At 39.5% G+C, this 13,487-nt stretch overlaps 1 protein-coding gene across 1 annotated transcript; it reads left to right on the forward strand.

Moving 5' to 3' along the window:
• Nucleotides 1–473: 473 nt before the first annotated feature.
• On the forward strand, nucleotides 474–9,220 carry LOC124255938 (organic cation transporter protein-like). Its single transcript, XM_046689889.1, has 6 exons — nucleotides 474–616; nucleotides 2,537–2,691; nucleotides 2,902–3,070; nucleotides 4,618–4,830; nucleotides 5,337–5,436; nucleotides 9,068–9,220. Exons 1-6 carry the CDS (start codon nucleotides 474–476, stop codon nucleotides 9,218–9,220), a joined length of 933 nt encoding a protein of 310 aa, XP_046545845.1.
• Nucleotides 9,221–13,487: the final 4,267 nt, after the last annotated feature.

Below are 13,487 nucleotides of genomic sequence, written 5' to 3' on the forward strand. Positions count from 1 at the left end.
GGGGGGACAGTGGACAGTACATCAGTCACGCTGGATTAGCCTCCCAGGCCGGGACACTTGCCTGTTGTGTTACACATTATCTTAGTTGTAAAATATTTCCCGTAATCATTGGTATTCCGTTGGGTCTTTATGTAATTCCCCTGCACCGGTCACAGAGACACGGGCACAGACAGACACATTCTCCATCATAGCACACATTTGCCGAATTTGGAGCCCTGGAGAAACACTGGATGTTTCCTGTGTGCTGAAATAAATGAAGCGTGAATGGGATTGCAAAGACTACGATTTCGTCTGAAGATTTAGCACTTCACTGATCTCAGTTGCGAGTGGAGGTTTGTAATGATTCCAAATTATGGAAAGCACGTTCTGACATTCATACCAGTGGGTCGCCTGTGCCCTACGACCAGTGCAGGCGCCTGTTGAATGTGATAGTAAAATACAATGTACTCATAAGCCATCTCTCAGGTTCGAAGATGAAGTTTGAAGACATCGTGAAGCTCCTTGGTGACTTTGGCCCCTACCAGAAGAGGCTTTACTTCCTGCTATGCATTCCTATGATATCAGTCGGGATCCAGACCATGATGACAGTCTTCACACTGGGTGTGCCAGAACACAGGTACATAACTACATATTGTTATCAATAACTTGGTTAATGTATCCGCCAACAATTAAATGCTCATCTTCTATAATTATATTTCTTTCATATAAAGTATAATATTGCATTTTCATTAAAAACATTTCTCTTTGTTTTGCTTTAAATGTCCTATGTGAATAACATTCTCGCTACCGCTTAATAAAGACATGAGGATATCCCATTACAAGTCACTTCACAGTTATCACGAACTTGTCCAACCAGTGAAATTCCATTAGCCAGTCAGAAAGCAGCATTTTACAGATACATTGCACTAGTGACTTGCGACTTTCCCTGAATAAATGTTAGCGCAGTTCTCGATGTACAAATCACATTGTGATGTGAGTAGATGACCGTGAGAGAAGATGGTGGTGATTTTGACGGAATCAGTAGTAGAGATCGTTACTGTAGTTCGGAATACCTTTCAGGGGCTGCATGACTGGAATATACATTCCACTGTCATGATGACATGATGACGAAGGGGATGACCGTAACTAATAGTTTTGTCTGTCTGGTAGGCAGCCATGACGACGCTCACACTGGTTGTCTCATTCCAAGGTCTCGACTATAGCCACGTTTCATTATGTCCAGGTGTGCTCTGCCTGACTGGGACAACGACACGTACGCCATTCAGGGGGAACAACATGCGCGCGCCGTCAACGCAGCCATTCCTTTATCCAATGAAGGGACACAACTCTACTCTTCCTGTTTTATTAATAATGTCATCAATGACACAAATGGCGATGGTATTTACACAAATACTTCAAGAAAATGTGAAAAATGGGTTTACGACAAGGATATGTTTAGTTCAACTATTGTTACAAAGGTTTGTCGGTAAAGTTTCTATATTTCAAAGAAGTAAATTAAGTAAAGCTATCCCTTTTTATGTTTTCGACGATATTCTAGAATGCAGCCTTGATATAAACAAACAGCAAACAAATAAAACGTCAAACCAAAAGAAGTGATTTTACAATTGTGAGACTGACGAGTTCACAAGTATCTCTTGTTTGAAGAACGACTCGCATACAATGGAAACCGGGTTGCTGGTTCAATCAGTCTGGCTGATGTTGTACCCCTGAAGCGCTGATCCCTGTTCATGCCTTCAACCATTGGTGTTCCTGTTAAGACTCAATCGATATCAACGTGGTATATTGATGATTCACTGAAACTACTGCTTACATTAGTAAGTAATTTCTTTTTAGATATTTTATGTACGTTTGTGCTGTTATTATAGAGAATATACAACATATTGTTTCTTCTCGTTAAAAAAGTTCAGCGATTGTTCCAACATTTCCAGTTTGGATGGGTATGTGACTCTGAGCTGACACGGACCCATGCCCAGACCATCTTTATGCTTGGACTACTTGTTGGAAGTGTGTTGTTGTTGTCCCCGGCAGATTTGTAAGTTCCTTGTGAGTTATTGAAAACTAATTCGACCATCAATTTGGAATATTAATATACAGGTATCAACGACCACCACATCGCTGCTTAAACAAATGCATATAGATAAAATATTTCTTTCCCAATCGCGATCGGGTGGTACTTAAAAATACAATTGTACTATGTAAAAACACTGACAAAACAATTTGTATAAACATATATCACCAACATCATTTATCCTTCCATTATTATGACTTGAAGGATGAATCGGCTATGGGAATTGGAATCTGGTTGAAGTCTTGCCCCACTCGTGGCACTGACACAGATAGATAAATAGATAGACATCGGCAGAGTGAAGCCATAAAGGTTTACAGAAAGCTTAACATTTTATTTACGTGATTCTGGGGTTTAACGGTGCAAATTTCGCGTCATTCTTTTATCCAGTTAAGTTTAAACACTTTCAAAGCGTGTGGTACATACATATTATTTTGCTAGTATCACGTGTGATCTGTGTCTTTCCTGCAGCATCGGAAGGAAGAAGATGTTTATGGGATCGGTCATCCTACACATTGTGTCCGCCATCTCCATAGCCTTTGTCCCCAACTTCGCCATCCTCGGTCTTCTGTACTGCATCAACGGGATGTCCGGCATCGCCATCTGGGGCAACGCCTTTGTCGTAGGTAGGAGCTCTTAATCCACTTCCGGGTCAAAACGGAGGGACGCCGTGTTGTTCATTCTGTGTGACCTAACTGAAAGCGGAACATGTGACTCTGACGGTCTAGCTTTTTACAACAGTTGCTACAAACCGTCGTATATCTGGATTATGGTTGAATGTGACGTAAAACAACACAGTTAAGTGTATTTGGTAAAGGATTTGTGTTTGATTGCAGGCGTGGAGCTGGTTGGGCCTTCAAAGCGAGTATACACGGGCATCGTATGTGAACTGTTTTGGACATGTGGTTCATTTATAACAGCAACGCTCGCATTCTTTGTGCGAGATTGGCAGCGCCTGCAGCTGATCGTTTCTGTACCAACGGTCTTGTTTGTGGTATATCACTGGTAAGTCGTGTGAATGTGAACTGTGTGTGATATTTTCTTTCTGCATGTATGGACTTATGAAAGGAAGGAAGGAAGGCTGAAACCAAAGAAGCAATGTGTTTTTTGATAAATATTAAATTATAAGGAACCCTTTGAGCTTCAGGAGTTATCGTCCAAATCATATGCTCAATAAAAAGACAACTCAGGAATAAGGTTTAATTTACCTCTGATAAGGATGACGACTGCAACCACACATTATCAGCTAACACTAACAAAATCATAAGCATTAGGTACGCTCGTGACACTGCAGACCTTGGTGTGATCTTACACTTCAAATACATTGCCGCTAAGTATCACTTACAAGAAGTGCTCGTGGAACATCAGGTGAGTAATGGATCTACCAAACAGCCAATGTTATAATCCAAGGTGTGGCCTCAATATTTGCCGAAAGTCATTTTAAATTCCAGGTATTTGGAAGGGCAAATGTACAACCCTGTTTGTAGTATATCACTGGTAAGTCATGTGAACGAGAACATTGTGGGAATACGTAATATTTTTTGCTGTATGAATTGATTGAAGGAAGGAAAGATAGAATAGATTTTAATAGATTTTATTGTATACTGAGAGGCACCTTTTGAGCTTTAGTATTTATTGCCCATGACCTATGCACAATAATAAGACAACACAGGAATACGGCATATTTTACCTCTGACCAGGATGAAGACTACAACCACACATATCACCTTACACTTTACATAAAATCATTATCATGTTTAGGCACGCTCGTGACACTGAAACCTTGGTAGAATCTTGCACATCAAATACATACTCTTAGTATCATTTGCAAGCCGTGCTCGTAATACGTGAAATGAATAATTGAGGTTTGGTACCACTAAATGTAATGCAATTTGGTCGTTCACCTTTACCTCTTCTGCTGACATCATGAAAGTCAATGATACCTACTGAACAAACTCCTCAATCACTAAATTGTATCAACTCAAGCAAACCCATCAGAAACCTTCATTTCAAGTTCTCTGAATGAATGTCTAGTTGACAGTTACATGAACTGAATTCCAACACTTGAGACCGGATTCACACATTTGCTGAAAGGGATTTCACTGTCCACACCATGCTTGTAGTAAGAGCCTTAGTCAAAGAATCTAGATCCGCGGGTACCCAGGTTCGTGGTTCCATATACTCGTTGCTTGTTCTAAGAGAGGAGGAGCATGGATCGGGAGCTCAGACTCAGTTACTGGGTTACGTAACCTTCACGCATCACCTTCACTGTAAACTGACATTATAGTCATTAACTGACTTTTCTTGTGTCCTATGACCCTAATGATGACCTTGACATCACTCTGGTCCTGGTAACGGAATAAATCATGGCGCTGTGATGGAAATATGCTTGTTATCCGTTAGAGTTCCAGTAACCCATTTCCTTTGCAATGCCATTTTAAGGATAGGCACGACGGCCTGTCAATGTTTTCTTTGACCGTATTCTATTATTGTTCTGTTGTCGATATTAGTCCATGTGCATTTAATCACACTGCATGTGTTATTGGTTTTAGGTTCATGCCAGAGTCTCCACGCTGGCTGATCAGTAAGAAGAAGTATGAAGAAGCAGACCGGATATTACGTCACGCTGCCAAGGTCAACAAGACGAACTTGCCCTCAGACATATTCAGCGGAGACATGTTAGATTTCACAACGGAGAAACCGCTGCGCTTGATATTCACAAATCCGACTTTGGCTTTACGGAGCCTGGTGATGTTTTTCAACTGGTAGCAACCAACAACACTTACTTGATCTTTATAGATACATTTTATTATAACTTCAGTGACGAAATGATATTTTCACCACCATATGCAATTAGACAAAATCCCATCGTGGACAGTTCCAGGACATCCATGACTCCCCTTTGCGTGACAGTTTAAATTATTCTTGTCACAATATTGCATCACTCCCTTTAAGGGACCGTTTATGTGGGTTTGTTGTAGGTATCATGTGACCAACCTCTTCTCCGATTGCGTACCTTGAATGCCCATTTACAGTCGGGTTGCAATGTGGTCAAAATTGAAACATGTCATGTGGCTATCAAACACGCAGATGACTATTTGACTGCTATATGTTCTTGTGTCAATAGAAACGAAAGGCTGATTACAATCCTGGATGATGTTATTGTTACGCTTCTCTTGTTGCTAAGCAAGAAATTCGTGCTATAGTCTTGGAGTCTTGTAAAACAGTTTGACCTGCTTCAAACGCTTTCCGTCCTTTTATGATTCCCTAGGTTCGTTGTTGCTATCGGCTTCTATGGCCTTGGCCTGAATGTGGCCAATCTTGGGGGAAGTGTCTACACAAACTTCTACATTTCATCCGCGGCTGAGCTGGTAGGCCACATTGCCGGCCTTCTTCTCCTCGACCGCATCGGGAGGAAGTCTTTTCTTTGCACTACAATGATCCTTGGCGGGGTGTGCTGCACAGCGACAATTCTGCCTGTACTGTATGGCGATGTGTGTAAGGTTTACTTATATTGAGTAATGGTATATTTATCCATTAATCTATTTTGAATCATATATGCAGCTTGTAAATTGTTAAAACATTACGGGAATCAATAATTATTAGTGATTCCTGACCATGTAGGGTTTTAAGCTTTCAGTCATTACTTTGCGTTGTCCAGGCTCCGGGTGAAGAAGGGGCAAGAACTAGCGCAGAAACGTTGTGAAAAATAAATCAAGAAGTTGTTATCCATACGATTTGTCTTGTATTACGGAGAAGAGGATTTTAAGTTATTGCTGGACATATTGAGGTTATTGGAGAACATTAATTCTGTTTTCAAACATACTATGAAATATATCTTTGAAATATTAACTATCACAACAAATGTGTACACATTATGCAATAAATTCTGTTCTTTAGCTCTCAACTGGATGACGATAGCTCTAGCTTTGACTGGTCGGGGTTTTGCAGTGGCCAGTTTCGACGTCGTCTGGCTGTATTCTTCAGAGCTATTCCCCACTGTCATCAGGAACTCGGCTCTGGCAGCTTCTAACATATTTGGCAGGGTTGGGGGGAACTATATCGCCTTACATAGCCAATCTAGTACGTCCAATGTACAATTTCTCATCATTTTCGTTAGCAATATGTATATGATATTTGTAAAAGATTCCAAGAATGGTAATGTCTTGTCCACTTAACATCACATTCATATTGAGCAGAGTACACCGTTGAGCAAAAAAAGGTATACAAATGAAAATTGGAATTGACAAAATGAATATTACAAACGTTATCAGAAGGTGACGAAGCCTGGAATCAGTTGCCGAAACATACCCGTATCAGTCGCATCATCGTGGCGTAACCAAGCATATCTTGTTTGATTCATTTTAACCAGCAGTTTAATGATTAGACAGCACGGTTTATAGATTATATTAGATAGTAAGAACATAAGAAAGATAAGAGCATCTGGCAAGGTAACAAGGATCAAAATCAGGGTGAGTCTTTATCACCAGCAACATCTACAGATTGAAATAACGACAGCGTTTAGACAACATCAACATCTAGGGAGTAAAATATATTCTCATGTATCATGCCGCAATACCGGATAATCCATTAAGAATTGTTAGAACTTTCTTGAACAACCCATGTTTGTTGTAAGACACAGCTAACAAGATCGAGTGGCCACGCTCGCTGAGTTGGTCGATGTATGTCAATCAGCAGATTGTCTGGTCCAGACGTATTTACTAACAGACCGCCTTCGTACACCTGAGTGTAGCAATAAACAACAAACAAACACAACATAACAAATCTCTTTCTGATTCGGTATAATTTCTGTTGTTAAACAGGCTCTAGTGATATCAGGAGACTTTGGTCGGGCGCTTCCTCTTCTTATGTTCGGTATGTTCATGGTACTGGCTGGATTGGCAACATTGGCGTTGCCTGAAACTTGGAATGCTCCACTCCCGGATACCATTGAAGATGCTAAGCAGATGACAAGGTACAGGACATTCCAAAAAACTTGGATAGTTTCTTTTACAGCTTTTCCCAAGCTTCAAATGTGGCTTCGACACATGGTATGGTTAAACGATTTAGTTTTGGACATGAGCGGAGGCGGTTTGAAATAACCCCTCAAAACTTTATTTCTTGTCATAAAAGGTGAATACATGTGAACGGATGGTCAGACTCGACGTGCCCTCGAGAACATGACACATGACTATGATATAAACCACTGGTGTGAACCGATCAGATAAATAAGCTGGTGAAATACAGTTTAACTACTGTAGTGGACTAAAAACATATCTAAAAGTAATAGATTTGACAACCAACAAAATGTGTATTGGCACAGACGCGTTTAGGATAGTAGAATAACCCCAGCCTCGTCTTTAAATGGGTTTGCTGGACCGTCTAGAAACTGTCACATCCAAAAACCTTGCATGTTGTTTTCTGTCTTGGTGTACACAAACAGACAAGAAAGGTAACTCTTAAAAGCTCGCTGTCGAATTTGCTGCCGATCTATTCACATTGTACATGCGCTTCATGTGATGATGATAAGGTCACAATATTGCAAAATCACAATATAATGTATCCAGAATTTGTCTAACAGAATGACTTGCTCAGATCGTGAAGGTGAAGATCACTCACTTCACCAAAAAGACCTCTGTGAAAATGTGTATATAATTGTAAATCATGGGAAGGTTGGCTATAGTCAAAAGCAGATTAGAATCAGATGCATGGCCAGTGCCGCAAGTAATGTTGCTGCAATTCATGAGAACACAGAAAAACAACAACGTTTTTGTGAAACATATAACTCTTTCGTCACAGCAGTTCTCTTAACAAACTTTAATTTATTAACAACAGTAGGCTCCTTTAACTCTGAATTGTTCATGTGTAACACTGCCTTGAAAGATGAACATAATTATTGGCAGAAAATGGATTCCATCACAGTTCAGTGTCATTAGAAAACAAAGACACAATACTGTCATATAAACGCAGCTATCTGCACGGAAAGACACTGGTGTTATTGAGGTGGGTATTCGGCATCCTTTCCAAGTAAGGATGTTATTGTCGTTGATTTTATTGTTCCATATTCTGCAGGGTTCTCCAACCGAAAGTGCACAATTCTTTCTTTTTGAGGTACCAAGAGCTTCGTGCCGGTTTGTTGTTGGTTTTATAACCATGGCCCATTGCAGCCGTATTTTGTTTTCTAACTGAACAAGGTGAAGGATTGAGAGTTGAATAAATACATGTATTGCTTGGATCAACTATCACTTGATTTGGTGAGGTCCATATCATTCCTGATAAACGTTTCTCTAGAACGTTTCAATGCATTCAGGAAAACGTGTATTCGGGCTGTTTCCAATTTTGCATTGCGTATCATATTGTACATAATAAGTATTAGGATGTATGTGCAGAGAAATATGAACGTGTGATGACTGTTCTGCATCAGCTATTGTTTTAGTAAATTTGAGTGAGTGAGTGAATTAGTTTTGGTTTAACGCTTAGGATAATTCCTCTTGGAGGAAAGCCCGAAGTGATGCATCCGAAGACGTTCAACCTTTTTGCTGATATTCAGAACTGGCATGGTGCTGATAACCATAGAAACAGAATTGGAAGCACAATTCGAGTCGACCATCACAGGTTTCTGGCGTGGTCAAGGTACGCAACTCAGTTAAGCGAATCGCGGCTGCGGTGCTTTAGAACGTAGGCGACTGGAGCAGCTGTTTTATAGTTTTTGGCGGCGGTCTGTAAATAATCGAGTCTGGACCAGACAATCCAATAATCAGCAGCATAAACATCGATCTACGAATTTGGGATGCGATGACATGTGTCAACCAAGCGAGTCTGACCACGCGATCCCGTTAGTCGCCTCTGACGGCAAGCATGGGTTGCTGAAGAACAATTCTAACCCGGATCTTCACAGGTCAGGGGTCTTGTTTATCACTTGCAGTATAGTTTTAGTGTTCTTGTGTTCTGCAGCGATAGAACATATTGTCAAATCAATGCAGTAATATGTTTGTCTTTCAGAAAGACCCGACATCCCGACAATTCGCGAAGTGTCTACCCCCTCTGAAAGAAAGAGAAGGTGTTCAACTGTGGGTACATACTGATGTGAAGAGGGCTAACTTTCCCCAGCCCAAAGTTGTTGTGTCAAACACTCGTGGATCTGGACAAAACTGAGTCCAGAGTAATGCGACGTCTGAGGCAGCCAAACTTTCCGTAAATGAGAGATTATCACATATGATCTTCTCTTCTCTGGTCTCATACTTCATGTAGATAACCATATTGTAACAAGTAATAAAACTTATGTATCATTGTAATTTTGTTGTAAATGTCATTTATACAATTCAACATACACAGTTTCATTCTCTACTAAAGGCCTTAAAAGATGGTAATATCAACTACAATTTCATCGAAATCACATCTGTGGTCTTTCCACCGCTAAACAAAATTCTGAGGTCTCCCCCTTCCAGATCACATCCGAACGACCTATAGCGAATTTTGAACGACCAATGAAGTGACTAACATATCGAACTCAAATTTACTTAAGCCAAGCAGAAAGCAGGATTTTGTAGCCTTCAGCCCAGCGACCTCCATTCCATTACGCTTAAAACGTATTTAGGCAAAGATCTCGATTCAAAATTGGAACGCTGAACTAAAGAATTTTTGTTTGAATGTTTAATATATGGTCGAGATAGTTTTCATTCCAACGCGCTATTGAACAAACCAGAACTGTCCATTAGAATACAACCGTGTTAGCCATCGAGCTTGCATGATTAGAAAACAAGTTCCAACTGTGACGATGATTTGCATTTTTCCTAGTTGGTGAGCGACGCTCTGATTGGTCGGTGGAAGGGTTGGTTGGTTTGTTGCTTAACGCCGCACTCAGCAATATTCCAGCTATATAGCGGCGGTCTGTAAGTAATCGATTCTGGACCAGACAATCCAGTGATCAACAGCATGAGCATCGATCTACGCAATTGGTCGTCGAAGGGTCATTCTGACTTAACGGAATGTCCTGGCATCTTCCCAAAGAGAGAACAAAGACCTGATTCTATTCAGATTGAATCCCCTACCTATACGGATTCGCTTACAACCGAAGGAAAGTCTGACACAACAATCACACACATAATATTTACTATATAAAGTGAGACGAACACATTTATCAGTGAAGCGTCTCCTATCAGTGTCCAGTGACCTTGAACTGACATCGTCACTGTCGGGTGTGATGGTGTGACATACCGCCGTCGATCAGAGCAACGTATGACGGCTCTTTAACGCGGCCTCTTGAAGAGACGTCTTGACGTTCACTTCATTATTATCAATTGTCATACCCGACTGTGTTTCATGGGGGAAAGAATTAGACGGTAGGTTTTGCCATTCTAATTTCTAATAGCTAAGCTAATGTTTACAATATGATGATGCCGACTCCCGTTAGACTAGAAGGTTAAACCGAAATGTTTATGAAAATAAACTGTTTTTATATTGCAGCAATAAAAATTCAAAATAAATAATATAGCTTCAGTTTGTTCCTGTGTTTTTATTTGGACTATTCCACTAATGTGTAGGTAACAGGTAGTAGATAATCTGTTCACTGAACCGTAAATGTTGTTTTAAGGTGTCTGCGAACTGGCTGTCTGCGTAATGGGAGGACACCACCTTCAGTTGTTGGCGATCAATAGCCTGTTTATATATTGTGTTGTTGTGTATAGTGATATATTTTTATGATAGTGTGCTAGTTTTAAATTAAGAGCTGTGATATTCTAGTAGTTTTACTGTCCTTCGCTGACAGGATTTTATATTCTCAATTTATTGTTTCTGATATTGATATCAATTAAATTGTTCTCGTCACGATATGGCTGAGATATTGCCGATGTGACGTTAAATTTTAACTTACTCACTCACTCTATTGTTTTCAGAAGCTATTCGTATTTTTTCGTAAGTTTTGCCCGATTTTACGAGTAAACATGTTTTTTCTGGATATCCTATTACGCATACCATTGAACGCCCAGTTGATGTTGGCTATTTCGACATATACTATTTGCAATTGTGTACATTTAATTAGGGATACAGAATAACAGCCAAAAGTAATTGTTTTCTATTTCAGACAGTACTTTATAATTAGTCACGGTGTTTCACAATTAGAAGCGTTCAAAATGTGCATTTGAATAATTCATTACCATTCTGTTCGCTGATAATCCTGTAATGCATAATTATGATTTGTTTGCATTTTAAATCGTGTCTTCACTAAAACCAATTTCGTATTTTGAAAAGACCCCATTTCCATTCTGTTGAATCTTGAAACATAATAGTAATATGGTTGCATTTTAGGTCATGTCATCAACAAACAAACAACAGAGTTTCTTTCAATTATGACTTGAAAAATGTGAATGAAATGCTTGGGACCTTAAATAGTTAGCAAATGTTTACTGGTGTGTGCATAAACATTGTTGTAATATGAATATAATAACTTATACATTTGTAATCATTCTGACAAAAAGGGTATTGCTCCAATGCAATGCACAGAAGAGGATTCGTAGTGAGTGAGTGAGTGAGTCAATATTTAACGTCACATCGGCAATATTTCAGCCATATCGTGACGAGAACATTTGACATTTGAGTGAGTGAGTGAGTGAGTTAAGATTTTAAGTCACATCGGCAATATTTCAGCCATATCGTGACTAAAGCAAGTTATAAATATATCGACAATTTAAGTGAAATTGTAAAATTCTGCCGACGAAGGACAGTAAAATAACTAGATTATCACAGATATAGATATAAAACTAGTAACAAAAATCTAAAACATTTGAACTATACAAGACGATACAATATAAAAAAACAGGCTATTGATCGCCAACAACTGAAGGTAGATCACCATACTAGGGACCATGGGGACTTACAGTACATTTGCTTCCTGCATGGACCCTAGCTGGATTTACACCATCCCTTCAGCCATTGGCGACAGAAGAGAAACCTAGCCATAAATTAAAAGTACACATATTCTACGATTAAAAACCTGGTACACTTAAATTGACTAAATGTTTTGGGACTTACGTACCCTCTCAGGAGGACAATAATTTTACGCTACTTCAACCCCCTTTGAGGGTACTGCCACTAACAATATCAGTTACTAATTTAAACTACCAATAATAAAATATATATCTACCGGGTATTTACAAATCAGTTAGCAAGTCTAATTTTTTTAAAAAGGCAATAATTAAATGAGAACTTATATGACTAAAAAGATCCTTCATAGTTTTTACGTTGAAATAAATATCCCTTGTGATGGAATATTCAACACAGTCAAGCAGGACATGCTTGACCGTGATTCTTTCATCACAAGGGATACAAAACGGAGGATCCTCACCTTTTAATAGGTACTCATGAGTATATCTAGTGTGGCCAATACGACATCGTCGCATAATGACCTCTTCAAATCTGGACTGACAACCCAAGTAAGTGTAACCGATATAGGGTTTTATTGCATGTAATTTATTGATACCTACTTGGGTGTCCCACTTCTTTTGCATCAGATCACGGATATAAGATCTTATAGCAGCTTTGTAATCAGAGTATGGGATCAGAAGTGGTGTCACAGATTTGTTGAGTGCTGCCTTAGCAGCAATATCAGCCATTGTATTCCCAGAAATGCCAACGTGGCTGGGTAACCAACAAAAGACGATGTCGCATTGGCCAGTAGCAAGTGCATTGTGCAATTCAATAATTTCTAATAAAAGTGGATGTTTGCAAGAAAGATTTTTAATAGCCTGAAGACACGAAAGAGAATCTGAAAAGATGATATATTGTTTATATTTACGGTGTTTATTAATATATTTAAGAGCTGTTAGTATTGCGTTTGCTTCTGCTGTGAAAATTGAACTGTCATTGGGTAGTCTGGAAGATATTGTTTTGGACCCAATGACAGTGGCACAAGCCACCGCGCCACCATCCTTGGATCCATCTGTATACAAGGATTTATAGGTATTATATTTATTTCGTAATTGACTAAATTCTTGTTTATACTGTAGATCATTAGTTTCTGATTTTTTAAATGTGGTTAATGTTAAGTCAACTTCTGGCCTCACCAATTGCCAAGGAGGAGAAGAAAGAAGACGGGAAGGAGATATATTGTCCAGCTCAATGCCGGCAGCAGAAATGAAAGGTTTAATTCTGAGCCCAAGAGGCGGAACAAGAGAAGGTTTCTTGGTGTATAAATCCTCATAGAGAGGATTGAAGATACAGTTATATGCAGGGTTAGATTTGTGAGAGTATAGTTTTGTAATATATTGTAAAGATAGTTTGGTACGGCGTTGTGGAAGAGATGGCTCATCTGCCTCGACATAGAGACTGTCAACAGGAGAAGTTCGAAAAGACCCAAGACAAAGTCTTAGACCTTGGTGGTGGACAGAATCAAGTAGTTTTAGGTTGCTTTTGCAGGCTCCACCAT

The sequence above is a fragment of the Haliotis rubra genome, unplaced genomic scaffold (genome assembly GCF_003918875.1).
Source record: "Haliotis rubra isolate DU_JTF1 unplaced genomic scaffold, ASM391887v1 Scf1159, whole genome shotgun sequence".
In the NCBI taxonomy this organism is placed as follows: domain Eukaryota; kingdom Metazoa; phylum Mollusca; class Gastropoda; order Lepetellida; family Haliotidae; genus Haliotis; species Haliotis rubra.